The sequence below is a fragment of the Puma concolor genome, chromosome D1 (genome assembly GCF_028749965.1).
Source record: "Puma concolor isolate L17-30 chromosome D1, mPumCon1.1.hap2, whole genome shotgun sequence".
Lineage (NCBI taxonomy): Eukaryota > Metazoa > Chordata > Mammalia > Carnivora > Felidae > Puma > Puma concolor.
Genome location: NC_141676.1, coordinates 39,487,134 through 39,514,569, shown reverse-complemented (window position 1 = coordinate 39,514,569; position 27,436 = coordinate 39,487,134). Strand labels below are relative to the sequence as shown.

General features: G+C 41.3%; 1 protein-coding gene across 2 annotated transcripts in view; it reads left to right on the top strand.

The window, feature by feature from the left end:
• Nucleotides 1-27,436, top strand: part of NELL1 (neural EGFL like 1) — an 877,378-nt gene that overhangs the window by 123,116 nt on the left and 726,826 nt on the right. For both annotated transcript variants that reach the window (XM_086677814.1, XM_086677813.1), the window contains exon 4: nucleotides 8,946-9,116. In XM_086677814.1, coding sequence (XP_086533940.1) covers nucleotides 8,946-9,116 — 171 coding nt within the window. The remainder of the gene's footprint in view (nucleotides 1-8,945; nucleotides 9,117-27,436) is intronic.

Here is a 27,436-nt window from a genome sequence, read left to right as displayed (position 1 = left end):
GGTATTTACTTAGCTGTTTTTAAAACTTATTTTCACACAAAAACCTGAATACAAAATTTACTAAACTGCTTTATTTATAATAAATAAAACAGGAGGAAACCAAAGTATCTTTCAGGAGGTGAATGGATGAATTTTGGTATGTCTATACAATGGGATACTATTCAGTGATTAAAAGAAAGGAAAAACCTGTTAAGCCATACAAAGACATGAATGAGTCTTAAATTCATATTACTGAATAAAAGAACCCAGTCTGATAAGGCTGTATACTATATGATTCCATTTATATGAAATTCTGGAAGAGGCAAAAATAGAAGGGTTAAACAGATGAGTGATTTCCAGGGGCTTGAGGGTTAAATAGGTGAAAAACAGATTTTTTTTTTCAAGCAGAGAAACTATGGAGTATGACACCCTAATTAATGGTGGATAGGTGACACTGGGAATCTGTTAAAACCCATAGAAATTTATGGCACAAAAAGTAAACTTTATGCATATTGTAAAAAAAAAAAATTGGAAGATTGGGGGATTGTGGGATGGAATGTGGAAAGTGACTGAACAGACTAACTCTATTACAAATAGGTGGAACAACCTTCATGAAAAGGGGGTTGGAGAAATTTCTGACCTGAGTAACTTCAGAAATAAGTGGAGTCAGTAAGACTAAAGGCAAAAGGAATGGTATATAGTTGTGATGAATGTACCATATGAATGTAAGATGTTAATAGAAGGAGACCAGATATGGGGTATATGAGAACTCTCTGTTCTTTATTTACAATTTGGAAGTCTAAATTCTCTTAAAAAAAAAAATCAACACTTTGGAGGGACACACAGGAAACTGATAACAATAGTTGCCTATGAGAGATATTGGGTGCTCTTCACCAAGTACCATAAAGATAAATTGCTTTTTGAACATGGAAGTAAAAAATTCAAGTTAAACATTTTTTTTTTTTTAAATTTTTTTTTCAACGTTTATTTATTTTTGGGACAGAGAGAGACAGAGCATGAACGGGGGAGGGGCAGAGAGAGAGGGAGACACAGAATCGGAAACAGGCTCCAGGCTCTGAGCCATCAGCCCAGAGCCCGACGCGGGGCTCGAACTCACGGAGCGCGAGATCGTGACCTGGCTGAAGTCGGACGCTTAACCGACTGCGCCACCCAGGCGCCCCTCAAGTTAAACATTTAAACTTAAAATATTATAGTTAAAAGTGAAGACTGTTATTTTTTTGTTGGGAACAATGTTTCTTTAAGTCTTTAAGAAAACTTGGAAGTATAAAAAGTGCTATATATATATTTGCCATAACTGCAACAATTATTGGTTCCTTTTTCTTAGATCTTGATATTTAGAAACCTCTTTATTGTGAGTTCCTAGGGGTAAGGAACTATACCTTGGGCTTCAGATAAGATGCAGTTGTGTGATTCTAGGCTCCTTGCCTTGGGCTTATTTATTTAATACTTTGACTGTATTTGAAGGCATATGTAGTCAGAAACTAACATTGCATTCTTCCCTGTTGTCAACTAGCTTATTGGTTGCTTTAATCTTAGAATTTGTTTTTTAATTGGGTAAAGAAATCTCCTAACTTTGCAAGCTTTCATGTCTCCTGTCAGTATGTGGGATAGTTAGAACCTTGTGCTTGTTACTTCAGTAAGCACAGCATGGCTTACTTGCATGCTTTAAAGACTGTAATTGGGGGCCGGGGCGCCTGGGTGGTTCATTTGGTTAAACATGCATATCTTGATTTTAGCTCAGGTCATGATCTCATGAGGTTGTGAGTTCAAGCCCCACATTGGGCTCCTTACGGTGATCATGCAGAGCCTGTTGGGGATTCTCTCCCTCCTTCTCTCTCTGCCCCTCCTACATATGCTCTCTCAAATAAACTTTAAAGATTGTAATGGAATGGTTTTGAGTAGATGCAAAGAGACTTATTTTTACATTTCATTTAACAGTGAATGTTTTCTTTTCAATAACCAGCAGTTTGTAATTACTGTCCCCTTTAATCTTCTGCTAGATGTTTGCTAAGAGGGTTGAATACAGAACTAACAGGTAAGTTTACAACTGCAAGCAAGATCACCGGGTCAAGTCTGAACAAGGGAAAGGGGAAGGCAGAGAAACACTTTCTGAGAAAAGGCAGGGTGTGTGTACCCTTTCAGCAGCTTCATACCTCTGAGGCTGTTTGTTTCCATGCATGCAGAAAGAGAGAAGGGAAAGAATAGTCACTAGTGGACAGTAGGCTCTTTGTGGGGAAATTACCAACACTGTATCATATGTTTTTCTCCCAAGAAATTTGTGAAGTAGATGTTATTTTCTAATAGGTGAAGAAAGTGAGGTTTAGGGAAATGGTGTATCTTGTCTGTTTCTACTTGGGGATTCAATGCCTGAGGCAGGGATTGAACACATGTTGGCTGGACTCTGAAGCTTCTTGTATAGTAGGCATGTATTTTCTGCTGTTTCTACTGTTCCATATTGCTCTGAGTAAAGGAAATAGAATTTGGGAGTAGTGGAAGTTTGTCCAGGTAAATTGGGGCATTTCTTTTACCTTTGTCAAATAACTCTGTAGGCGGGAAGAGCACTTGGGGCTAGAACCCGTAGAAAGTAACTGATTTATAAAGGGACCACTGAGATGACCACTTCCAGTTCAGGAAGCATGAAGTGTGAAGCCAGTGTATTGGGACTTGATACAAGGGAAACAATGGATTACTGAGAAAGACAATGCATTTATCTTTTTAAATAGGCTCTGAGAAACATGCATTTTAAGAAGTGATTTACTGATCTTACATTGCATTTTTTGAGCAGAATTCCACTTTTGATAGAAGAAAATGCATAGTTATAAGTTTGTGGGCCTGTAAGCAGAAAATTGGCACAATGGGATTTGATCATCTGGCCAATGGCCCTAGGCATTTAGGTAGGGACATTACCTAAATTATAGTTTCAGATTTTAAAGATATAAACCAGTATGCACAAAGTTAGTGTTCCAAAGGCTATTGATGTGTAACAAACCATCCCCAAACTTACTATATGCTTGCAGATTCTGTGGGTCAGGAGTTTGGACAGAGTCCAGAGGGATGGCTAGTCTCTGTTTCATAATGTTAGCGGCATCAGCTGGGGAGAGTGGACAGCTGGGGAAACCATCTGGAGGTATTTCCATTTATATGTGTGGTGTTGGCTGGGATCCCAGTTGGGGCTTTCCAGCATTTGACGTGGTCTTCCCAATGTGGTCTGGGCTTCCTTGTAGCATGGCAGCCTCAGGGTAGTTAGAACTCTTCATGGTGGGTCATGACTTCAGGCTCAAGTGTTCTGACAGACAAGGTAGAAACTGCTTGAGGTTTTATGACCCAGCCTTGGAAGTTACCAAGCATTGCTTCTGTTCTTAAAGCACTTAAAAACCCACCCAGATCAAGATTTGGGTTCATATATCCAAGCCTTTCAATTGGAAGAATAGCAAGATTACATTGAAGAGCATGTAAGGTGGGAGATAACGTTACTAGTGTTTTTTGGAAAATACCATTTGTAAAACTCTGAGCCATGTAATTTGGTTATGTGTCCTATACAAGACAGGAGATGACTGTATTCATGTTTCCTGCCATTTCTATTTTTAGCTTAGCAATCGCTTCATCACCATGGATACTTGTCAGCTTTTTGTCTTTCCTCAGTTTCATGTTCTTGTGTCTCTTTTTAATGAGTTCAGGTTGTCTAATAACCTCTAGATCTCTGGGGATTGTTAGTAAGAATTTATTTTTGGTTAGTCTCTATTCAGTATTAGTTTGTGTGAGTGAGGGAGTGTCCGCCCCATGCAGTTTCTGAAGGACCCAGGTTTATTACATCTAATGACCTTAGTACCCACTAAGATCTCAGAATTCTCTACTGGATCATGTGCAACTTATGTGGATAAGGCACACTCTCTCTTAACTGCCTAGTCTTGGTCCTCTACGTTACCTCTGCTTATGTTTTATTGGTGACAGGTAGGTATGTGGTCCCTACAGATCTGGAGGGACTGGAGAATAGCCTGGTGTGTGCCAGGGAGAAAGGTGAGGTGTGAATCTTAGTTATGCCTGTTGTATATGCCCTCTCCTCTTCTCCCCTTCAAGCTGCTAAGGAGCCTGGAGCCTAAGCATTAGCAGAAAAATCCAGGGGAGAATGAAACTAGCTGAGCAACTAATTATTCATTTTCTTTTAAAGTTGATCAGTTTGCAGAATAGTGATGAATTACAGAAATCTAGACAAGAGCTGGATCCTAACGATTTCTTAGTTCAGTGGTTTCAGATTGGTTTTGGAAGCAGATTTCTTTTATCTAAACTAAATCTTATGGGGAAACTCCAAATTATACAACGGAGAGTGAAGTTTCTCTGATGCCCAATCCATTCTCTGTGTCTTAGACACCCTAAGTCTTTTCTCAAGGAATCCTGGGGTGTTGTGGATCAGATCTGATCATTTAACAGGTAGGAGAAACCGAGGGGCAGGGACACAACTGCCAAAGATTTTATGGTTTGAAGCAGGTGTAAGGTTGAAATCAAGTCTTGGTAGCCTTGGGCCAGTGTTCTTTGCAATATTACTTATGCTATTGCCCTTTTTTTTTTTTTTTTTTTTTAAAGTACACAGAGTCCTTGAGACTCCTGGCCTGAGGTAGGACACTATACCTTCCTGGTATTTTTGGCAGCTTCTCTTCATTATCCCAGCAGTTGGCAAAGAGCCAGAAGAGGGAAGTGAGCTGCTGCGTGAACACCCATGGAATTTGTTCCTTGTGATAAATTTCTCATGGCATGAGGAAATGGTGTCTTGCACTTGAATCTGAAGAGGGATTCTTTAGCTGAGTGGGACATTCTGGGACCAAGGACGGAGGAGCTGAGTCTTCCTGAATTCTCTGCCCTCTGGCTTTGATAGGATCATACAGTTGTACCTGGAGAGGAGCACAGTGTGGTGAGAAGAGCATGAATCTTGGAAGTAAGTAGACCTGGATTTGAGTGTTAGGAGTTACATGACTTTGGGCTAGGCACTTTGTCAGTTTGAACCTTTTGTCTTTACCTTAAAATATGAATTTCGTAAGTACCATTTAAGACTGTTGGCAAAATGAGAGGTGGTAATACATTTAAAACCTCTCAGATAGTAGAAAGTGATGGGGTGTTGCCATTGAGAGCATCCGCTTTTATGTCTACCAGACTGGGGGTCAAGTCCTAGTTCTGCCACTTATAGCTGTATGAACTTCAAATCTTAAATTTCTTTTGTTTAATAAAAATGGACCTCAGTATAAGTTTTGGGGGAAAAGGATAAAAAGTTTAATGAAAGTAACTTGGCTGATCTTGATAGATGTTAATTGGAATTATTCCTGTTTTTTTTTTTTCCCTCAAAATAGCATGAAATTCAGGTAGTCTTGTAAAACTTCGGTTTATAGTAACTATGTTCATAATACTCACTGGTGACTTTTAGAGAATTATACTGATGGTGGATAGGGTCTGTCTAAGTAGGGCAAGGGCTTAAGTTAAAAAAAAAATTTAGCTTTGCAAATACAGGATGGGAATGCTTACCTTCATAACATCAGTTTCATAACATTTTGTATGAAATGGTTTGCAGGGTTAGATGTAAACGTTATTCGCATGCACTTATAGTTGTGGACAGCCCAGAGAGTGTCTGCATTGCTGGATGCGCCATTGAAGAGAGAAAAGGATTCATTTTACTGTAGCTACAGCATGATGACCAACATGGGGAAGGATCTGGGAAGAGGAGTAAGGCAGAGAATATATGTCCAGGAGGGCCTTGTTGTCTAGGTGGGGAGTCTAAGGAAGCTGCTAGGGATGTTCAGTCTGAAAGAACTCAGTAGTGAATGTCCTTGCTGTTTTCAACTATTTGAAGGATGATGAACAGACTTTTCTGGGAGCCGAGAGAGTTCATTGGCTGAGTACTTGGCTGAGGTCCAAGGCTAAGGGGAGAAGTGCTGCTTAGAAGTCTGGCAGGTGATTTTTTTTTTTTTTTTATCAATCATATAGCTGTCCCCTCCCCCAAATCCACAGAAGACCTTCATGCGCTTGAGGCCTGAAGAAAGAGGACTGGTCAGGGGCTGTGAGCTTACTCGACTCTTGTTTGTATGATTACCTCCAGTGCCCTTCTTCTCCCTGCCAGCACAGCAGCCTCTAACTGCTGCTTCCCTCAACCCTAACCAGCTGGCCAGGAAGTAAAGCAACACCTGGTATACTTGACTGTAGAGCTGCTTAAGCTTTAACATGCACGTGAATCCTCTGGGGATCTTAGTAAAATGGAGATTGAGTCACACAGGTCTTGGTTGGGGCCAATCTGAATTTCCACTGGTGGTGATGATGCTGGTCTATGGTCCGTACTTTGAATAACAAGGCTCTACTGCAACTCATGACTCTTCCCTGCAGGCTACCTCCAGGTGTCGTTAGGCTAAATGACCCCCTCCTAGGTGCTCTGAGGACTAAGTCCCACACCTCTGTTAGCAGAGGGTTACTGTCTGGAAATAGTGCTGTATTCCCCTCCCAGCACCCATGAAACCATCTTACCCAGATAGAACTTAGCCTTCCAGTCTCCTTGTCATGTGTAGGACCACTTTAGCAGTTATCTGATGTATTTGAAAAAAACAAAAAAGCCAAAAAAAAAACCCCCCAAAACATGGTCTTGACTTCATCCACACTGTTGGAAATCTAGCACTTCCTGAATGTGTGCATTATGCTGCCAGAAACCTTACCCTAAGAACCAAGTATCCATTTGCCTAACAATCAGGCAGATTTCTTCTCTTTTAGCTGTATGTGGAGATTACCCTGAGGTAACAGCTTGCTGTAGTACTTTGTAAAGTAATCTTTAAAAGGTATGCGTATAATGAGCCCTTGCTCAATGAAGCCATAACCCCAGGAATATTGATTGAAGCTAGTTAAATATATCTGCCTCCCTTTGTCTTTTTCTTTTTTTTTTTTTATTCTATCAGACGATCTATAGGAGGATTCTAAGTCTTTGACATCCTTTTTAAGTTCCTGTCCCTTCCTGCAGCAGTGGCTTATTGGTCAAAGTGAAGTAATTGAGACATGTCTCATGACGATCTTGGTGAGGTCTCTTATACAAAATCGTGTTGCTTTTCTATTCAGAAACTGGCCTTGGGTAAGGAACTTAGTATCTCTGATCACATGTGAACTCCTCTGCAGAAAGGAGATAAAGATACTAACCTTGAAGAAATTAAATGAGATGATGTTTATGAAAGCAGTTGGTCCATTCCTGGCATATGAAATGAAATGACAGCTTCCTTTGTCTTCCATTTGTTTCTAACTTTTGTATGAGGGACACATTTTATTTCCTTTTTTGCTAGTCTGAAAGCATCTTCTGAACAGGATCTATATTTTAAATCCTTTTTTAGCCCTTTACTATGTGTTCAGTAACAAAATGTTGAATAAATTAATGAATGACCAGATGATCTCTAAGGTCTTGCTGACCTTTTAAATTCTCTGATTTTGATTCTTTTAGTGTTCTAGCTGCTTAGAAGCAATTTGGAGAATTCCCTTAAGATGAATGTCTTCCATGTTAAGGATTTTCTTTTTTGCAGTTTTATAAAATATGTATTATATTATTACTAATAAGTATGTACCTGGGCTCAGGAGCTGGCTGCAATAGTAAAAGTAACCTCTTGAATTTACGACCTTGGGCCTGATTCTTTGTCTAGTATGAATTGGGTAGGTCAGAGTCTAGTCTTTGCCAGCACTGCTCTCTTGGGAGGATCCCTGTGAAAGATGAGCAAGAAATACACATTTGTTATTGTCATATGATTTGGGAGTCTCTCATAATAGAGGCTCATTTTCAGATCTATTCATTTCGGTGCTCATAGAAGATGTTTTTTTGTGTGTGTGTTTTAGATTAAATTATGATCTGGCTAGTGGGGTGAGGCCAACTCAGCTGGCTACCTACATAGGCAGGTATTTCTTGAGTTGTCTGTACAGATGAATTGCTGACAGACCATGTCAGTTGAGGCCATCTTTACTACTGTCATTGTGCCTCTGAGATGGACAGCAGGCTGGTAGAAAAATGCATGTCAGATTTAGACCTGAATTTAAAGCATGGTAGGTATATTCTAGAACCTCAGTTTCTTAGGGATGCTATCGGCCTTTTAGGTTTGTCAGGGTGATGAGTTAGATAGTATATGTTAAATGCCTAGTGCAATGCCTTGCAGTGAGATTAGGCTTGATTTAATGACGGTGATGCATTTCAGAAGAGGTTTGGACTCAAAGTATCAGCCCTGGAGCATGTCTGGAAGGAATGTCCCAAACTTGACTGCTGCATTTTATGACAAAAGTGCAGACTGCAGTGGTGATGCTGAGTTTTTCATGGATCTGGAAAATGTGACAACAATCTGGGGAGAGAAAAGACTCAATTGCCTGTTTCCTGACATGATAATTTGAGATACTGTCCATATGTGAGTAGCTTCAGCCACTCCTCCCCTACTCCATTACACAGGAACTGTTGTCCACTTAAGGCTCTTTGTCTAGGGGGCAATGTGTTTAGTAACGTTTTCTTATCTCAATTTATTTCAGTTCCTGATACCCAACCTGACTTCTGTTTTCCTTTAATTCTTAAAAAAGTAGAGGAGCCAGAAATAAAATGAAGCATCATTAAGCCCATTTCACATGAGTGGCCTTTTTTAGACTGTAGAGGGTTCTGAACTGTACCTTTAAGTGTTGGAGAGATCTTGCACCAAGCTTTGCTAATTAGCTTGTGGCCTGTCAAGTCAGAGTGGATCAAACAGTCTCTGGTTCAGAGGCTCAGGGTGTCACTGTGAGGTTCTCCAATGATAGGTGAATTTGATTCCATGCAGTACAAGTGGTTTTTAGTTATTAGATCTTTGTATCCTGTTTAGCTAATTTTAGATTCTGAGAAACTGGGTGGTGAGTTTGTGAGTAGGGAGGATTGATAACTGTGGGATCCAGAAGTAAAAACAAACATATTTTTGTTACTCTCCATACAGCTATTTTGAACTAGAGAGCAGTGGTCTGAGGGATGAGATCCGATATCACTATATACATAATGGGAAACCCAGGACCGAGGCGCTTCCATACCGGATGGCAGATGGACAGTGGCACAAGGTCGCTTTGTCAATTAGTGCCTCTCATCTCCTGCTCCACGTCGACTGCAACAGGTATGTCTGTGCTTTTGTTCTTTTGTGATTCTGTCCTTGAAATAGAGCAGTGGGAAGGGGAAAAATATCAAACCCCTCCAGGCCTTGCTGGGAAATAAAAAAAACCAAGGGACCCTAATTGTAATTTAACCTACCAAATGGGCCATTAGATGTGCTGAAATGACCAACTGTAATATGCTAAGAAAACAGTTCATTAAGATGAAACAGTATCCTGTGATTAGGAACAAATGTACAAAAGGTTGATTACAGATTGGGGAATATTAAGTGCACCTCCGTGTACTCCAGGCACCAGCTGAAATTCCATGGAGCTGTGCTCACAGTTAACTGTGATATATTGTTGTTGAGTTCGTTCCACTTGGAGGCAAATAAGCCATTCTACCTTAGAATGAATCTGAGAAGCCTGTGCCACTGAAGCAGCTAATTCTATTTCACTTCATCAAGCACAGCTTTGCTTAAATATCTTTTTCAAAATGGAGGCTTCTTAAAGAGGCTGTGCTTTTTGAATCTTTTGGAATTAATGCCATCCATCCTCTGCAGAGGAATGAGCCTTTCAGTTTGCCAGAGGATGGCAAGACTTTGTGACATCTGGGGGATTTCATCGGGCATTGTGAACTGGGGTGGGAAGGAGATCTTGTCCCCCATGTATGTCACTGGAGTCAGGTTTGCTTCGAGCTGAAGAAAGACTGATGGTGTCTGTTGGGTCATTTGCAGCTGGACAACTGGTGAATGGTGGTCAAGGGGAATGTTTTGACCTCTCTAGAATCCACTGAAAATCCTTGTGGATAGTTATGTTACAGAGAATATTTTTGCATTGTGAGCAGTGCCCATGAATTGTTGATTCTTGTTAATGATACAAAAAGTTAACTTGTTCCATTAGGCCCAGGATAAGGAACAGGTATGTGGGGAACAAACTACCTTCTGGGACCAAACAGGAGGAAGAATAATCCAAGGTTAATCAGCTCCAGACTACAATTCTAATGAGGAGGTATTTGAATGTACTTATAATTATAGCTCTGCAGTCTGTTTTGGAAGAGGACCTGGAAGGGCAGAGAACAAATTAATGCCAGGCTTAAGGGAAGTTCTGCCATCTTGAATTAGTCTTGGTCTATTTTGATTGGCTGAAGATGTTTGTGGCCTTGAGAATAATTGTGGCTTCAACCAGATTATAATAAGTGTGCCTGGATACATTTTTCATAGAAACAACTTGTTCCTTGTGACCCTATTGTCCTAACTTGGGCAGCCTGCATAAAGCCAGCCCTCAGCCATCATCATGTCCATTTCCACCTTCAAGAGCTCATTGGTGGGATGCTTGGGTGGCTCAGTCAGTGTTAAGCATCTGACTTCGGCTCAGGTCATGATCTCACGGTTTGGTTTGTGGGTTCAGGCCCTGTGTCAGGCTCTGTGCTGACTGCTTAGAGCCTGGGGCCTGCTTCAGATTCTGTATCTCCCTCTCACTCTCCCCCTCTCCTGCTCATGCCCTGTCTCTCTTTCAAAAATGAATAAATGTAAAAAAAATAAAAATAAAAAAGAGCTCATTGGCTACTTATTTTCTAGAAGTTAGGTAGTAGCATTCTTGTTGCTGCCCCCCAGCCCCCACAAATGGTAGAGCAGAAGGGCCCTGCATGTCCTATGCCACAGGTCAGAAAGAGGCCACAAAGCTCTAGTTTAGTAATTCCCACCTGAACAGTCTGGGAGACATTGCTGGTTTCTTGCTATGCAATTTTTTGCTTCTGCCTTCCAAAAGTGTTTTTTTCTTTTTTAATATAATTTATTGTCAAATTGGTTTCCATACAACACCCAGTGCTCATCCCTCCTTCCAAAAGTTTTATCTGTTTTTCTAATATTATCTCTGGAGGAGAAAAAAGAAGAAAGGATAGATCTCTGCTAATCTAAAGTTTCACACCTTCACAGATACTCTGGTTCCTATGAAATACTCTTTTCTGACATCCTTAGCCACTTGCCTGCTCTGAATTTGGGGAAGTTAATTTCTTTTCATCTCCATTTTTAAATTTCTAAACTAGGATAATACCTATTCGTAGATGGGAGTGCTAAATGAGATAATCCACATAAGGTGCTCTGAAGTGGTGCTTCATCTTTGCTCAAGGTGATGTTTGTTGTGGATTCTGCACGTTTATGGTAACTCTTTGTCTCCAAACTTTCAGCCACTGTATGTCCTTCTTGGCTACCTTGGCCCTTTTAACAGGAAAGTGGGTAGAGGATGGGAGAGCTGGAACCCCCAATAGTCTATAGGGTCATCCTCATTTATAAGGAATGGACTGAGGGGGATGCTGAATATTCCTTTCCTTCTCTTGAAAATTTTCATACTTTGGTTCATGACCTAACATGTCCTTTATGTAAGATCTTGGAAGGAGAATGTAAAGTTGTTTGCCTGTTAATGATTCATGGGCTCAAACACAAATGGGGCTTTTAGATAGATTGGGAGAAAGAAAGACCCAGAACAACTGGGCCACAGGAGAGGTTAAAAACTGATTTTTGGTGTAGTTCCCAAAGCTGATGGCATGTAAGAATTTTTGGGGAACTTATAAAAAAGATGGAGTTACCAGGCCCCATCTTTGATCTGTTGGATCAGATTCTCTGAGGGTGGAAATGTCTAAAAAGCTATATTTTTAACAGGCTTTCCATGTAGCTCTTATGCAGGTGGTCTAGCTTTGGTAAATGGAGTGGTATTTCACAACCACTGGTTTAGGTGGAAGGGGAGAAAGCTGGAGAAGAGGCTAGGCTGCATTGAATACATGAGAGATCCTAGAAAACCAAGTACCTGCAGCAGAGCCCTCAGGAAAGAAGAAAAGATTAAGGAAAGAGGGCACTGTCTAGTGAATAACATAGGCTTACCTTCTTCACAAGTTTTTTCTTAGCACCAGCTGATTCTAGAGTGGCAAATGCCCTGGTCCATTTATCATGATACTGGTCTACCACTTCTTTTTTTTTTTTTAATTTTTTTTTTCAACGTTTTTTTATTTATTTTTGGGACAGAGAGAGACAGAGCATGAACGGGGGAGGGGCAGAGAGAGAGGGAGACACAGAATCGGAAACAGGCTCCAGGCTCCGAGCCATCAGCCCAGAGCCCGACGCGGGGCTCGAACTCACGGACTGTGAGATCGTGACCTGGCTGAAGTCGGACGCTTAACCGACTGCGCCACCCAGGCGCTCCTGGTCTACCACTTCTATAGGCCACTCTCACAGAGAGTGAATGTCACAAAGGCTGATTTTTACTCCTGAAACTATTAATTTCATACTACCTGAGATTATTTTGGGTTGCTTTTCCCCTTAGAGTTACACTTTTTTCTCAACCTGTTACCCACTAGAGTTCTGCTGGTTAAGTGACAAACAGTGATGTGGTAACATTTATTGAGTGTTGACTTGTGCCAGGCACAGTGCTAAGCTTTTATGTAGGTTAATTCATCCCATACTCATGCTGTTTCTTTCTTGTTTTCAAATGATAGACCAGAGATTACATTATAAGTCTGCAGTCCTGCTTCTAGTAAGTGGTTGTACTGGGATTTGGAATCAAGTCTGATTCAGGAGTGTTCTAACTGCTAGATCATTTAGCCCAACGTGGGGGACCATGGCACTGGACTTGGAAGCTGAGGGAAGTCCAGAGCCTGGTTCAATGTGATCAGTTTGCTCTCTTTTGGTATTTTCCTCCCACACATCTTACGTTGCTGATATTGGAGTTGTTTGGTAGGATACAGAATCTTCCTGATGGAACCCATTGCATTGGCATGGGGGAAGGGACCTGTGTTTATTGAATACTACAGACCAGGTAACATGCTGGGCATAATATTTCTTAGGATATTAATGTGGGGACAATTTATTAGACCTGTTGAACAAGTTTGGAATTAGAATGGCTCAGAGATACATAACCTAAAACTTTGAACCAAGATCTAACTCCCAAGCCTTAGTCTTTCTGTCCCTCCACGCCACCTCTGTAAAGTGTTAATGACCTGTACTTCCCAGGACATAGTCACAACCACATTAGGGAGTCTTCTGAGGGGAGAAATGCTCCAAAATTTTCTGGACCATAAAGACATTTGAAACAGGAAGATTTCCCTGGCAATTTTATTGCTCTGAAGAAGTGGTATGTGGTGAGATTTTCCACCCTTTTTAGCTTAGAATTGACAAACAGCCTTTTCAGACCTAATTACATTAATTGTCACAAGAGAAGTGATTGCTATTTTAGTTGGTGGTTTAACACTTCCTGCTTGCTTCGGAGACTTAGTTTTCTTCCTGCTTTAGCTGTTGAGCTGGGCCTACTTTTAGAAGCTCCCAAAGTATGGGTAGCAGATTACCTCAAGCTAGAAACAGAAAAGGAACCATTCAGTTGGGCGGCTAGCCTGATTATCTCCATTGCCTTGGGTTTTTCTCTAGCTGCCTTTATATTAATAGCTGCCAACAAAGACAAGAATGAGGCCTGTGCTAACCTTCCTCAGATTGTCTCATTCCATTCTCCTTTCACCCTGTGGCCTGTTCCCATTACTCCGAGCCCTGAATCCACTGACATCTGGGATTCAGTGCATAAGCATTCTGTTCACCACAGAAGACTTTCCTCCCCTTTGTTTGGTAACTTTTAACTTTCAGTCAACCTATCAAATTAATGTATTGGACACACTCTCTGCCAGGCTGTGGAGGATACAAAGAAATAAGAGTCCTAGCCATTGAAAGTTCATGGCTTATTCACTCACTTTTAATTCTGAAACCACTAGGGCCCACCACAGTGATTGGGCCTGGCCTCCAGATATCAGAGAAAGCATAGACTTGGACTGAAACCCTATTAGCAGGCTGATTGGACAACCCCTAATAGCAGTTGAGCAGTGGAGAGAACTGAAAAAAGTTATTCCCAGCATCTTGAAGTGACTGGAGCCGAGCTTCTCAACAGCTGAGGGACAGGCTCAAACGTGTTTATCATTCTAATGGTACATTCACCCAGCACTTTGTGCAATATGCAGGTGTCCCTACTCTAAGCAAACCTCCTGTTGCCTCACTGCTGGAAAAATTTCTCTTACACAGTCATACTGCAACACAGCTCTGAACCCTCACCTCATTGCTTCAGATTTGTACAAGTGTGCACACACGTGTGCAGTGCAGTTGTCACTCAGTGAACATCATGATCATGGTCTAGACAACAAATACACTTAAGTTTTTTAACACCTGCTATTTGTTTATTGCAGAGCACATTGAATTTTTGCATACAACTGATCTGGAGCATGCAGAATTTGAAAACTTACTATAAATCACTGAACAAGCCAGTAATTCAACATTTGTGTCTAATATTTCAGAATAACTTCAGGATATGAGCATCTGTTTCTCTAGGTTTTTCATAATGAAGTATGTTTATATGGCATCTTCATTTCAGGGGGCTCCCAAAGAATTTACAAACATCTTATTAAACCTAAATTCCTTAATGTAGCTAAGCCACACGTATAATGTACTACATTGATTTTACAAACATTTTCACTATAGTAAGGAGGGGGAAATTAAGAGATGACCATCAAAGGCTATAGCTTCCAAGAGATCCTGACCAAGACTCAATCTCCTGGCTTTTCAACTGATACATTATTCACTTCACAAACTGGAACACATGCGCACAATTTACCAAACTTAAAATAAAATTGAGAAACCAGCATATGCCTCAGGTCCAGCTAACTCATCAGCTCCAGACCTTCTGTCCAGGAAGAGATGGCAAGTAAGCTAGAGAGAGAGGATATTCCCGTGTGCAAATTTTAACAATATCAGGCACCAGTACAAGAGATGTTGTAAGGCAGTTCATGATGGATTGCTAGATTCCTGATGGAGACACTCAGGTCTGGTAGATCACAGGAGGGAGAACTGGGGTGTGGACTGGCCTCTCAGACTCCTCTTACCTTCCCAGGTGAAAATGAATTACAGTTTCTGCAGCTTTACAGTTTTGCCACTGTGTGATCTGATTCTGTATCAGTCACATGAGAATTTGGCTTGGAACAGGGCTCATCTTGTAAGTATTACAAAGCCAGTCATAGTGTCGGTGAGAGAGGAGTGTATATGCATGAGTGTATCAAGTTGAGGGAAAGCTTGCAGGGAGGGCCAGAAAAGGAAGTATGAGAGAGGGGAGGGAAGAAAAGGAAAGGGAGAGCTCTTGTCTGTGTGATGAGGCATATGAGCTCTCTGGCTTAATCTGGACTGAAAGGAATGCTGAATCTTTGTCTTGGTTTTGCCATTTATAAAATGGGATTTCCATGCATTATGCAGGAGTGTGAAATCAGGCCATTTGTGTCTTACATTCCTTGAAGAGTCTTAGTTTGTTCATTCACTCATTTGCCAGGAACTGCACTTGCATCTGTAAAAGGGAAATCATAGTGACTCTTCTAACATAAGATTGTAGGAATGTAGCAAGAGAGTGTATGCAACATCTTGATAATTTCAAGCTGCTTTGTAAACACATAGCATTATGAAACATCAATATATGCCATCATATAGAGAAGATGTTAAAATATATTGGAAAACAGTGCAGTAAAGTCAGATTTTCACCTGTATAAAAACAGTAGCTCATGTCGCATAGATCAGGGCCTAGTGTGTAATGTGGATCTGTGGTGCAATGTAGGATTTGAGATCAATCAGGTCCTTGAAGTTCTTCTGATGGCCAAATCTTAGGCAACATTCTCCAACAGTTTTGGTTCCACGGTTGCCAGTGCAGCATAAAAATGGTCTTTACACCAACAGAGTCTCTTCAACAGGTATGTAATTGTAGAATCTCTTTAAAAATAGGTAACTATGGGGCACCCGGCTGGCTCAGTTGGTTAAGCACCTGACTTTGGCTCAGGTCATGATCTCATGGTTCATGAGTTTGAGCCCCACATCGGGCTCTCTGCTGTTCGCACAGAGCCTGCTTCAGATCCTCTGCACCCCTGTCTGTCTGCCCCTCCCCCGCTTGCACTCTCCAACCCTCAAAAATAAACAAACACTAAAAAGGTAACTATGGTGAATAGGAAAGAAGATACTCCATTGTGATAAAGTCTTTTGTTGATCCTTGAGAATGTGGCATGACATTTTCCCCTTTTTATTTGTTAGGAGGTACAGAAACTTAGTTCCCCCTCCCCTTCTCAGGAGCCAAAATTATCATGGTTTTTATGAGAGGATGTAAAGCCAGGTGAAGTCTCACTGAGTGAGGAAACTCACTTGTTAAAATTTCCTAAATAAAATAAAGAGTATGAGTTTTTCTACTTAGAAAATCTGGCTTTTTAGCACAAAAGTGTTCTGCACCGCCAACTTGAGCTGAAAGAGATTGTTAAATTGGTATGACCTCGGAAAGTAGTATAGAGTCTCTGGGCCTTGCCCTTCTAGGTATACAGTGAGGGGCTTGGGAACAGATAATTTTTGGGTTTCCTTCTAACTCTGACCTTCTGTGTATCTTTCTGATCTTACCTCATCACGGTATTTAGGGCATATGTTTCTTTTTTTCAATCTTCAGGACCCTGGAGAGCAACTCAGCTTTGCCGTCATCACCGGCCCTTAGTGTAGTATAAACAAGCAGGGGGTTTGCAATGATCTGGATTGATAAGTGGGTTGACATTGCAGCATGCTGCTGGTGAACAAAGACTACTTACCCTAGATGCCCAATCTTTTTTTCTCACTTGTCTCTTTCCTTGCTGGAATAGATGCTGCATATGCATTTTTAGATGCTAAGGGATATTGGCCTTTTGTTCTCTCCTTCTGCTCCTTATTTTTCTGAGTGTTCTACCCAACATGTGACAGTCGACAGCCTTTGGGAGGTGCTGGGTGACCTGGCAATGAAGGCCTTGGTAGATCGATGATCTACAAGATAGAGCAGTGCACTGTAGCCAGCAGATGATGTATAGCTATGCTGCTGAAAAACATTTTTCTGAACACTGAAGGGAAAAAAAGCCTTTGCTGCCAGCTCGGAGAAATAATGGGGGAGACTGGATCTAAAGATCCAGGTGGCCAGTGCTGTAGATTCTTTGGCAAAGTGGAGAGTAGCTGCTTAATTGTTAGGCAGTTGAGACACTAGGGTATTGGATGCCTTGTTCTGACTGAGCCCCTCACACCTCTACCCATGCTGGTTACCCTGTGGCCTACTCATTCCTATCTTGTTAGGTAGGTTCCAACTTTAATTTTACCTTGTCTTCTAATGAAATCAGTAGCAGACCTATTTCTAATTTTGTCTTCTCAAGAACCTTCAACTTCTGCTCTCATTCCCCAGTGGACTTAATGAACTTGTACTCTGGTGTTTTTTAGATTTGTAAATGGAGAAGACTGAAAAGGAATACAGTAGAACCTATCCCTTATTTGGTGGTTTGTTGGCTACATGAGGCCATAAGTAGATTGACAAGAAGGCACTTTATTGCATACATAGACCTAAGATGTATTAGAATAGAGAGGGAAATAGGATTTCATTTCCAACTTCAGTGATTTCATCTACATGCCTTCAGACACATCCTGAATTGTTGTTGTATTGCATGGACAGGGGTCTATACCAGATAAATGGAAGGGGAAATAGGCTACAAGAGAAATAAATGTTTTCTTGTAGGAAAAATATCGATGCTTGCATCTTCATTGTTACAATTTTATTGTCTTTTTGGTGGATATGCGTAGTTATTTTTTAAAAAGGAAAGCAAGGAGAGAAAAGTCAAACTAGAACAATACGGGTGATGGAAGGAACCTTGTCTTTTTAAAGAATACATTTATATATTGTCTCTGTTCCTCTTAGGATTCACTCGTTGGAATAGAGCATTGGGGAATAAAAAATGCATGAGCCATGAGGACTTTTTACTTAAAAATATTGCGTTAGTTTTTTAGTTAGACCAGGGGTACTGATGTGGTCATTGAAAAGAATGGCTTTTCTACACTGTTGTAAGGACATTCTTCTATCTTTTTGGAAACTCAATGCTAAACAGCAGCCAGGGTGGTTGGATACAAGGAAACAGATGTATAGTTGTACCTGTTTGGTGGCTTAAAAAAATTTAATGTTTATTTGTTTTTGAGAGAGAGAGACAGAGCATGAGCAGGCGAGGGGCAGAGAGAGAGGGAGACACAGAATCCAAAGCAGGCTCCACACTCCCAGCTGTCAGCACACAGCCTGACGTGGGGCTCAGACTCACAAACTGTGAGATCATGACCTGAGCCGAAGTTGGACAGTCAACCAACTGAGCCATCCAGGCACCCCTGGTTGCTTTTTTATAGGGGGTATGGCAGGAGTGGGAGTGTCGTGTGAGGATGACGCACCTTACAGGGAAAATGTTTCTGCACATTGTTTTCCCTGTTCTAACCCCAAATTCAGTTGACTTTGTCCCTCAGCTCATCCTTCTTAATTTCTTGTGAGTTTCTACCACCAGGAGTTCCAGAGTCACTAAGCCAGTTGCTTAATGTGCCTGGACCCTCACCTGAAGGTTTTGCTGGGCAATTAGAGTGGAAATAATTCCTCTTCTCTTTAGAGGACCTGTTGTGTGATGCTTTCTGTAACTCTTCCTCAGCAATGTCATGCTGCATCTCTACTCGTTAGAGTCTATTAGTCTGAGGATATAACTTTCCTGACAGCAAACTTCACACACTCGAACTTATAGGCTTGGCATTGGGGCTATCAGCTGGCTTCGTTGGGATACTCAGAATGCCTGTATTAATCAGAATGGAATTTTATTTCCACCAGAGGTAGATAGCTCCAGGCTGTGACATCTTGGTACATTCTCAGCGTAATACTTGACTCACTCCTTCACTCAGTGCACTTTTGCTAATACCTGCTCTCCAGGTCTGATGCCATCTTTGAAGGACAGGCAAAAGAAAAAGCTGGGGAACGTACAATTCATATTTCTTGAATTCTTTGACATTTTAGCCTCAGAGGTTCAGCGCTGTGCTGTGGGAAGCTCAGACCGCTTCATCATTAACGAGTTGAGGTTAGTGTTTCATATTTCTTTAGAGCTGATTCCTGTATTAATTTGTTCTTCAATATAACCCTCTGAAGCAGACATTGCATCTTATAGTTGGGGACTTTTGAGGTGCTGAGAATAGAAGTGACTCATCCAGGAGTATACAGGAAGTCTGTGCAGACTGGAGCCTGGGTATAGAGGTCCTTTCTTATTTCTTCAGGGAGCTTATTCCAAATGAAAACTTTCCATTTTTTCCCTCCTTTTTCTTTCTTTCTTTTTTTTTTTTTTAAATTTTTAATGTTTATTTATTTTTGAGGCAGAGAGAGACAGAGTGCGAGTGGGGGAGGGGCAGAGAGAGAGGGAGACACAGAATCTAAAACAGGCTCCAGGCTTTGAGCTGTCAGCACAGAGCCTGATGCGGGGCTTGAACCCACAAACCATGAGATCATGACCTGAGCCGAAGTCGGACGCTTAACCGACTGAGCAACCCAGGCGCCCCTTTCTTTCTTTTTTCAAACACCCCTTGTGACAAGAGAAAACTTTTAACTTCTCACAGAAAAAGTACAATGTATCCCATGTATAAACCGAAGAAAACAAAGGCCAAGTTTTATGTGCTATTTTCTAAGACCAGGGTAGTGGTCACCTCCCAGGGCCACTTCCCTGTTGGACCAAAATCTGTCTTGTACATTCTAACCACTCTTGGTCTTCAGACTCTTGAAGGCTTCTGTGGTTCTGTTTTTAGATTTAAAGACTCTCCTTCCTTCTTGGAATCTGAATGTTCTTAGGTTTGTGGTTTCAATACCACAGAGATGATATTGGGTCAGCCCTTCGAATGGCCCATCATCCTCTTATGATTTGTATGAGTTGCATGGACCTCTGTGCTAATGGCCAAAGACCTAATCTTAAATCATGACTGACTGCAAATGAGCCATTTGGCCATTTCTTCAAATGTGCAAGAGATGAATTACAGGAGTTCCCAGTGTTACATGGGTGGTTTTGTACTGTTTCAATATAAATTCTGATATTCACAATTTCAAGGTAATATACTCTGTGTTCCTTAAGGTGACTTTGCAATCACAAGGTCTCATTAAAAACCACTGGAAATGAAATAGAGAGTTGGGTGGGGGACCCCCATTAAGAGGACTTATGTCATTATTGCTACTTTTATTAGTATCAAATTAGATACATACTGGAGCCTGCAGGAGCTAATAAGAGTGAGGCACAGGATGTAGGTGAGCACACTGAATTCAGAGTAATTTTCACAGATAGCAATTTTTCGTAGACATTAGGGTGATACCTAAGGACTTCACTTTGCAAACCTGATTACCATTGTCCCTAACATGTAGGTAAGTGCATGTAATGACCTCCTGTAACTTTTAAGATAAAAGTCACAATCCTTAATATAGCTCTCGGAAATTTTACTTGGTTTGGCCCAAGTTTCCCTCCTTAGTTTCCTCTTGCACTGCTTTTCCCACTTCTCAGAGCTCAATTTTTTTCAGTTCCTTAAGGGAACCGTATTCATTTATGCCACAGGATCCTGTACATGGCATTTCTAGAATATGAAGCTAAATCCTACTTACCCTTAATCTTTAGGACAAAAGTAGTCTCTTGTGTTTTATACTTGGGCCATAAATAGTGCTCATTTTCCTGCAGAGTGGTTTTTGGTCATTTGATTGATGTCTGCTTTTCCCACAGGCTGTAAGCACCCTGAGAACTCCCCGCTGTATCACCAGTACATATTATACAGCTGTCATGTAATCAGTCAACAAATACTTGTGATACCTGAATAATGAATAAATGGAAGAGTTCTGGTTTAGGGGTCTGCATTTGTGGCTTCTGACCTGTGATCTTAGCCTTCTAAATGGTTCCATTAGTTAAGTCTCCTTGTTCTTCACCTCAGTCTCTGTGCAGTATGGGCATTGTTTCTACCCAGTCTGCTTGTACAGGGTGATAGGGAGGATCCAGTGAGAACCTTCATGGGAATGTGTGTTGTAAATTTCAATGTGTTTTGTAAATATTAGGCACAGGGAATGGTGAAGATGAAGTAATCCTCGAATTTCTGCTTTGAACTTGGGAGGATTATTCTTTTCTAGAGGAAGGCAGTTAATCTATAAAAAGGCTTTTGGTGATTTCCTGGTCTGATTCACAGCACAAGGTTGAACCATGTCTCACTCTCAAGTTGAATTTACATGTGTCCTGTGTCTGCAGGAGCTCTGGCAGGCTTGAATGAGTGTAGGTGATTTACAGATAGGGTATGAACGTAAACCCATCACAGGTAGGATTAAGGGCCAATGTGCCCCTTCTGCTGGAGAGCAAACACAGTTGGGTGGTACATGTGTGTGTCCTGTAAGGTTGCTGTATCACCATTATAAAATTCTGTGGGACTCCTTTTTGAAACTGCATTTGAAGCTTGCGATAAGGGCCTCCTATCAAGCCTGTTAAATTAAGCCCTTTGGGCAGGGTTTCGTGAGTATTTCTCTTTTTCTTTTTAATGAGTATTTTATGCTATTTTGGTATAGACTTATTGTGAAGCTCAACAGATTTTTTTTCTTCAATTTTTTAAATTATAAAAGGTGCTTGCCAGATTCACAAAATAAAATGTGTAAGAAGCTATGTGGACCGAAATTCTAGGCAACCATATGAAGGTTGGTGTGAAAATCTACAGAATAGGCATTTTTTAGCTTTATACGATGGAATATCTGATAAATTTATCAATGCATTTCCTGTATAAGCTACATGATCTGTTATAGTAGTGAATAATAAAAACAGAAGGGCGCAAGCTACTTACAACCCTACAATACTTACCACCCTGTCCTTAATTCTGTTGCATAGTGGTGATCATTAACTGTTATATTTGCATTCTCTAGATGTTTTTCTTTGCATATACAAGCATTTTTTTCCTCCATGATGAGATAGCACTGTATGCATCGTTCTTCACTTTGTGTTATCACTGAACAGAGTAAACCCTTGCTGCATCACAGGTGTGGAGAGGAACATATTCAGCAGGAATTAGGGCTGCCTTGTTTCTTGTGCCTTGGCAGTTCTGAGCTTTGGCAAAGTACGTAGCAGTATTCACCTGTAGGTCTGTAGCCTCCTGCTTTGGGCTGTACCCAGCAGTGACTATAGAAATGGGGCAGGGAGCCAAGAACCCTTGCCCTTGATCAGCATGTCCTGTCTCAGCTGTGTAGCTAGAGGAGACCATGGCAGTTAGCTTATGTTGAGATAAGGGTTGCAACATCAAAATGGGTATGTAATGGGGGTCAGAGGTTCTGAGCATGTGCAGAGTGCTAAATCTTGTGTGGCTGATGCAGAACTGGTGCTATCCTGGGTCAGGCATTGGGTGAACGCAATGAGAGAAAGTATAGTTTAGTGGGCAACAGCACAAGCTTTTGGAGTTGGCCAACCTTGGATTTCAACTTTGGCTCTGATACGTGATTCTTGGCAAAGTTACTTAACTTTCCTAAACCTTGATCCCAAGGCAAATGTAATGCCTTCCTTAACGGATAGCTAGAATTAAATATGACCACGCACATGTATTAGGACACCGTAGGCTGCAAATAAAAGTGGTTTAAACTGTAAGGATAATGATCACTTGAAGTTGAGATGAGGCAGTGCCTGAGATGAGTTTCTGTTCAGGTCATCTGGGACTGACAGATTCTTTATATCCTTCTACTGTGTTATCCTCAGCATCATCTCTGGATGCTTTCCATGGGCAAAGGGGAAAAGGGTCACTATGATTGTCCTAGACTGACCATTCTTCCATGGTGCTGGCACATTGCTCCAACAAAATTGAGGTACTGTGAGAAAGAGGGGGAAATGGCTCTTGGGTAGGCTGTCAGCAGTGTGGCCAAAGCTTATCAGTGGTTTAGTGCAATTCCTGGTAAGAGTTTGAGGCACACCTCCATGATGCTTGCTGATGCTGATTTTGATAATGATGGTTCTTACACATCTGAGCAGAGGGGAAGTGAAGAGGAGGACAAATACAAGGAGGTGATACCAGGAGTCATTTCTATACATGGCTGTTCCTGCCATCAGGGCATCTTTAAGGCTGTGATCAAACAGGAAAGGATATGAGTGGGTCTGAGTGGCCAGCATGGCTCCTGCTTGAGTTCATCAACCCTGGTGGCCAAGAAACCTCCTGTTAGGCCTTTACTATGGGAAATGTGGCTTCTGTCTGTGGCTGCTTCCCCTTCCACGTGAAGTGCAATGGCAGACCCATGGAAACCAGTGCCTGATTGCAGCTTCTTCCCAGGCCTGCCTTCCCCTTCTTCACTACCTCATGCTCCTAGCTCTTACCTTCTTTGTCCACTGGTCTCTGGCTTTTGATGTCTGCAACTTTACACAATCAGTTTTGCAAATCGTTAGATTTCCTTCTGTTTACTGACCTCAGATCTTCAGGGCACCCCTGCCAGCCCTAACCCCTGGCAACCCCCCTGGCAGCACAGCCCTTTCCTGCCCTCGGGGGAGATTCAGACCTTGGTTTTCACAGATTCCCTGATGCTAACTCCTTGCTGTACTTGGATCTTGTTTCCTCACTATACTTAAGCTGTAGATGGGACCCCCAGCTTGGTGGGGGGTGCTGCTTACCTTGCTGGAGTGTGAGCCAGGCAGCAATGGAATTGACATTTACAGATGGGTCGAGGGTTTCACTTGGAGTAACTCTGAAATCTGGATTCTGGATTTCAGTGGAGAATAGAATACAGCCTTTATAGAATCCATGAAACTGTTCAACATAGAAGTTATGTGACTGAGCTTTGCCCTAAAGCTCATCTTTGCTAACTGGCAAATGAAAAAGGTGATCTCCTATTTGAAAGGTGAGCAATCATGAGGATTAACTAAAATGTCACCTTCAGAAGGGAGTGTGTTTAGGTATTGGCTCCAGTCTTCCCTCAAGGGGGAGACAGTGGGGTGGTGGAAAAAGCTTCGGAGTCTGGGCTAAGTATCTTTCGTTCGGTTTTCCAGAAACTTTGTCTCCCCTCTCTTTTTCACTTGCTATGTCTTGTCAGGCTGACCTGTGTGGCTTGCATCAGCAGGTTTCTTCTTCATTTAGATTCTTTGGTTTCATCAGCAGGAAAAACAGGAAAGAGGTGAGAGAGAGGGAAGAGAGGATAAGATCTCAGTTTCCCTACCTCTTTTTCTGTGGGGTCACCTTGGGCTGACTGAGACTCTTGACTGAAAGCCACAGGCCCTATCAGATAGCCCTTTGTGGGCCTTTTCATGCCCAGAAGAGAGATTCCCTAGCCCCCTTTTTATAAACTCTGTGGTTGTACACCATCCCTTGTAGTTTATCCACTCTCCACTCATACTTCTATAAGTAATCAATTTATTATACTCGCTTCAGATTACCAAATTACCTCTATATTTTCCATCAAGATCCTGATTGTTATAGGTTCAAAGTTAGAGACCCCGGATCACTCTCTGCCTTTACCACTTCATAGCTGTGTGTCCTTGGGCAAGTTTCTTAACCTCTTCGAGTCCAGGATTGCTCATCAGTAAAAGTGAGGTGGCAATTATTCTTCTAACCCAGAGGGAAGAAACTGTGTAAAATGTGCACAGTGAGGTGTTTGCACTGTGATTTGCCAGGAGCTTGGGTAAAGCAGAAAGCTTTGAGGATGGAGCAGCTAGGTCTCCAGAGAGGGTTTTGCCTCCTTCCTTGATTCTCCAGCACAGTTAATGAGAGGCATATTTGACAGGGAGACTGGACCCAACAGATTATCCTTCAAAGCTGAGCCTGTGGGACCTCCTCTTCCATTCATCTTAGTCTATAAGCCCAATTCTTCCAGAATACAGATGAGATCCCTTCCAATTACAAATTATTTTGTGATGACACTAGCCTCTGTAAGATGGACTTTCAGATAAGGCCTGTGGTAAATATAATTATGTGGTGAAAAAAGAGGAAATTGTCAAAATGGTACTAAGAGACATAGATGAAAAGGCCGATCCTTTGGCTCTTGTTTTTTGCTATTGAGAGTGCAGCAATGGCAAGAGTAAATCCAGTTATTGTGTCTGTGATAATCTGACACTAGTTGCTAAACAGAAATGGCAGCAGCATTTATATTGGCAATTGCTTTGGAAGGTCTTGTGCCTGAACTTGGAGAGGGATGTAGCTCTGACTCTAGCTGATCATGATCAGTCTTTACGAAGTCAATCATCTCCTCCTCTTTTATTGTCTCTAAAGGACTTCCACTGTGTGAAATCACAGTCATTTACCTATTTACAATTTTATGATGTCTCATTCTTTCTGACCCATAGCCTCATCTCCAGTGAATAGCGTTAGCAACTTCCACTTGTCTTCTTGTAATACTGTGTCCCCAGCACCTGGCCAGATGTTTTTGCATTTGTTGAATTAACAAGTGAGTGAACAAATGTGGGAAGGAATCCTTTGCATAAGTGGCTGTGTTGGACAGGCAAGAGAATTCGAGGCCTTAAAGGAGCTGACGGCTAGTATTCTTTTGACAGCATTGAAGAGATTGGCATGAACCCATGATTCCAAGACCTCAAATGCTCAGGGCCCTAACAGAAGCAAAGACACAGGTCAATTGTTAGAGGATTTGAATATGGCAAAATTGACTTACGGGGAAATGAGGAAGGTAGAATCAACAGTGGTTTGAGTGAGGTTGTAATTAGAGCCTGACTGCTGTGTTCATATCTAGATCCTCTGTTTGCAGCTGTTTTCCTTTGCCTATTTTATTTGAACCACAGATTTATTATTTGTTAAAAAAAATCCCACATCATGGGTTTAATCAGAGTAATGTGTGGAAAGTACATAGATCTGTGTTTGGCACATAGTAAGCACTTAGTCAATGTTAATTTTTTATTAACAGTAGTAATAGTAGCAGTAGTAAAAGGAGGAGTGGGGAAATGTTATGAAGTAAATCACTGAATCCTAGCCAGTAGATGAGAAGAGTTGGGTCCCAGCTCTTGGTCCACAACTCAACCTTGTAACTGTAATACAAGAAAGGCAAAATGAACATGAGAAAACCTGATTTGAAGGACTTAAAGTTCTCAACTGCAAAACTTCCTATGAAACTGTAATCAAAAGAGTGTGGTAGTGGCATAAGATAGACCTATAGACTAATGGAATAGAGAACCCGGACAGACCCTCCCCTATATGGTCAATTTATTTTCAAAAAGGGTGCCTATACCATTCAATGAGGAAAGGACAGTTTTTCAACAAATGGTGCTATAAAAACTGAAAATCCACTTGCAAAAGAATGCATTTGGGCTCTTACTTTTTACCGCATCTAAAAATTAACCCACAGGTACTTGGGTGGCTCAGCATCCAACTCTTTTCTTTTAAAAAAATTTTTTTTTTAATGTATGTTTATTTTTTGAGAGAGAGAGAGTGACAGTGTGCAAGTTGGAGAGGGGCAGAGAGGGAGGGAGATGGAAAGTCCAAAGCAGGCTCCAGGCTCTGAGCTGTCAGCACAGAGCCCAATGCAGGGCTCAAACTCATAAACTTTGAGATCATGACCTGAGCTGAAGTCGGATGTTTAACCAACTGAACCACCCAGGTACCCCCAGCGTCCGACCCTTGACTTGGGCTCAGGTCTGACTCTTGACTTTGCGTCAGGTCATGATGGCATGGTTCCTGGGCTCAAGCCCCGTGTTGAGCTCTGCATTGCCAGTGTGGAGCCTGCTTGGGATTCTCTCTTGCTCTCACTCTCTCTGCCCCTCCCCATCCACCTCCCTCTCAAAATAAATGAATTAACATAAAAAATAAAAATTAACTCAAAATGGATCAAAGACCTAAAGGTAAGTGCTAAAATTTATAAAACTCTTAGAAGAAAAAATAGGGGAAAATCTTGATGATGTTGAATTTGACCATGATTTCTTGGCTAGGACACCTAAAAGCCCAGGCAATAAAAAAAAAAAAAAATCAGTTGGACTTAAGATTAAAAACTTTTGTGCATCAAAGACAGAAGGGGATAAAATATTTATAAATATTATATCTAGCAAGGGTTAAATATCCAGAATAAAGAACCTTACAGCTCTTCAACAAACAACCCAATTGAAAAATGGGCAAAGGATTTGTATAGAAATTTCTCCAAAGAAGATACACAAATGGCTAATTAGAACATGTAAAGATGCTCAACATCCTTAAAAAAAAAAAAAAAGATAAATCAGAATCCTAAGATACCACTTCATACCCTTAGGATGGCTATAATTTAAAAGGAAAATAACTGTGTGTGGAGAGATTAGAACCCTTATACAATGCTGGTGGGAATGTAAAATGGTGCAGCTGCTGTGGAAAAATTTAGTCTTTGCTCAAAAAATCGAAGTGACCCAACAATTCCATTCAGAGGTATACATGGAAGGAATTGAAAGCAGAGACTTGGACAGGTAATTGCATACCAATGTTCATTGTGGCATTTTTTACAATAGTGAAAAGGCAGAAACAACTCAAATGTCTGTTAACATATGAATGGGTAAACAGTGTGGAAT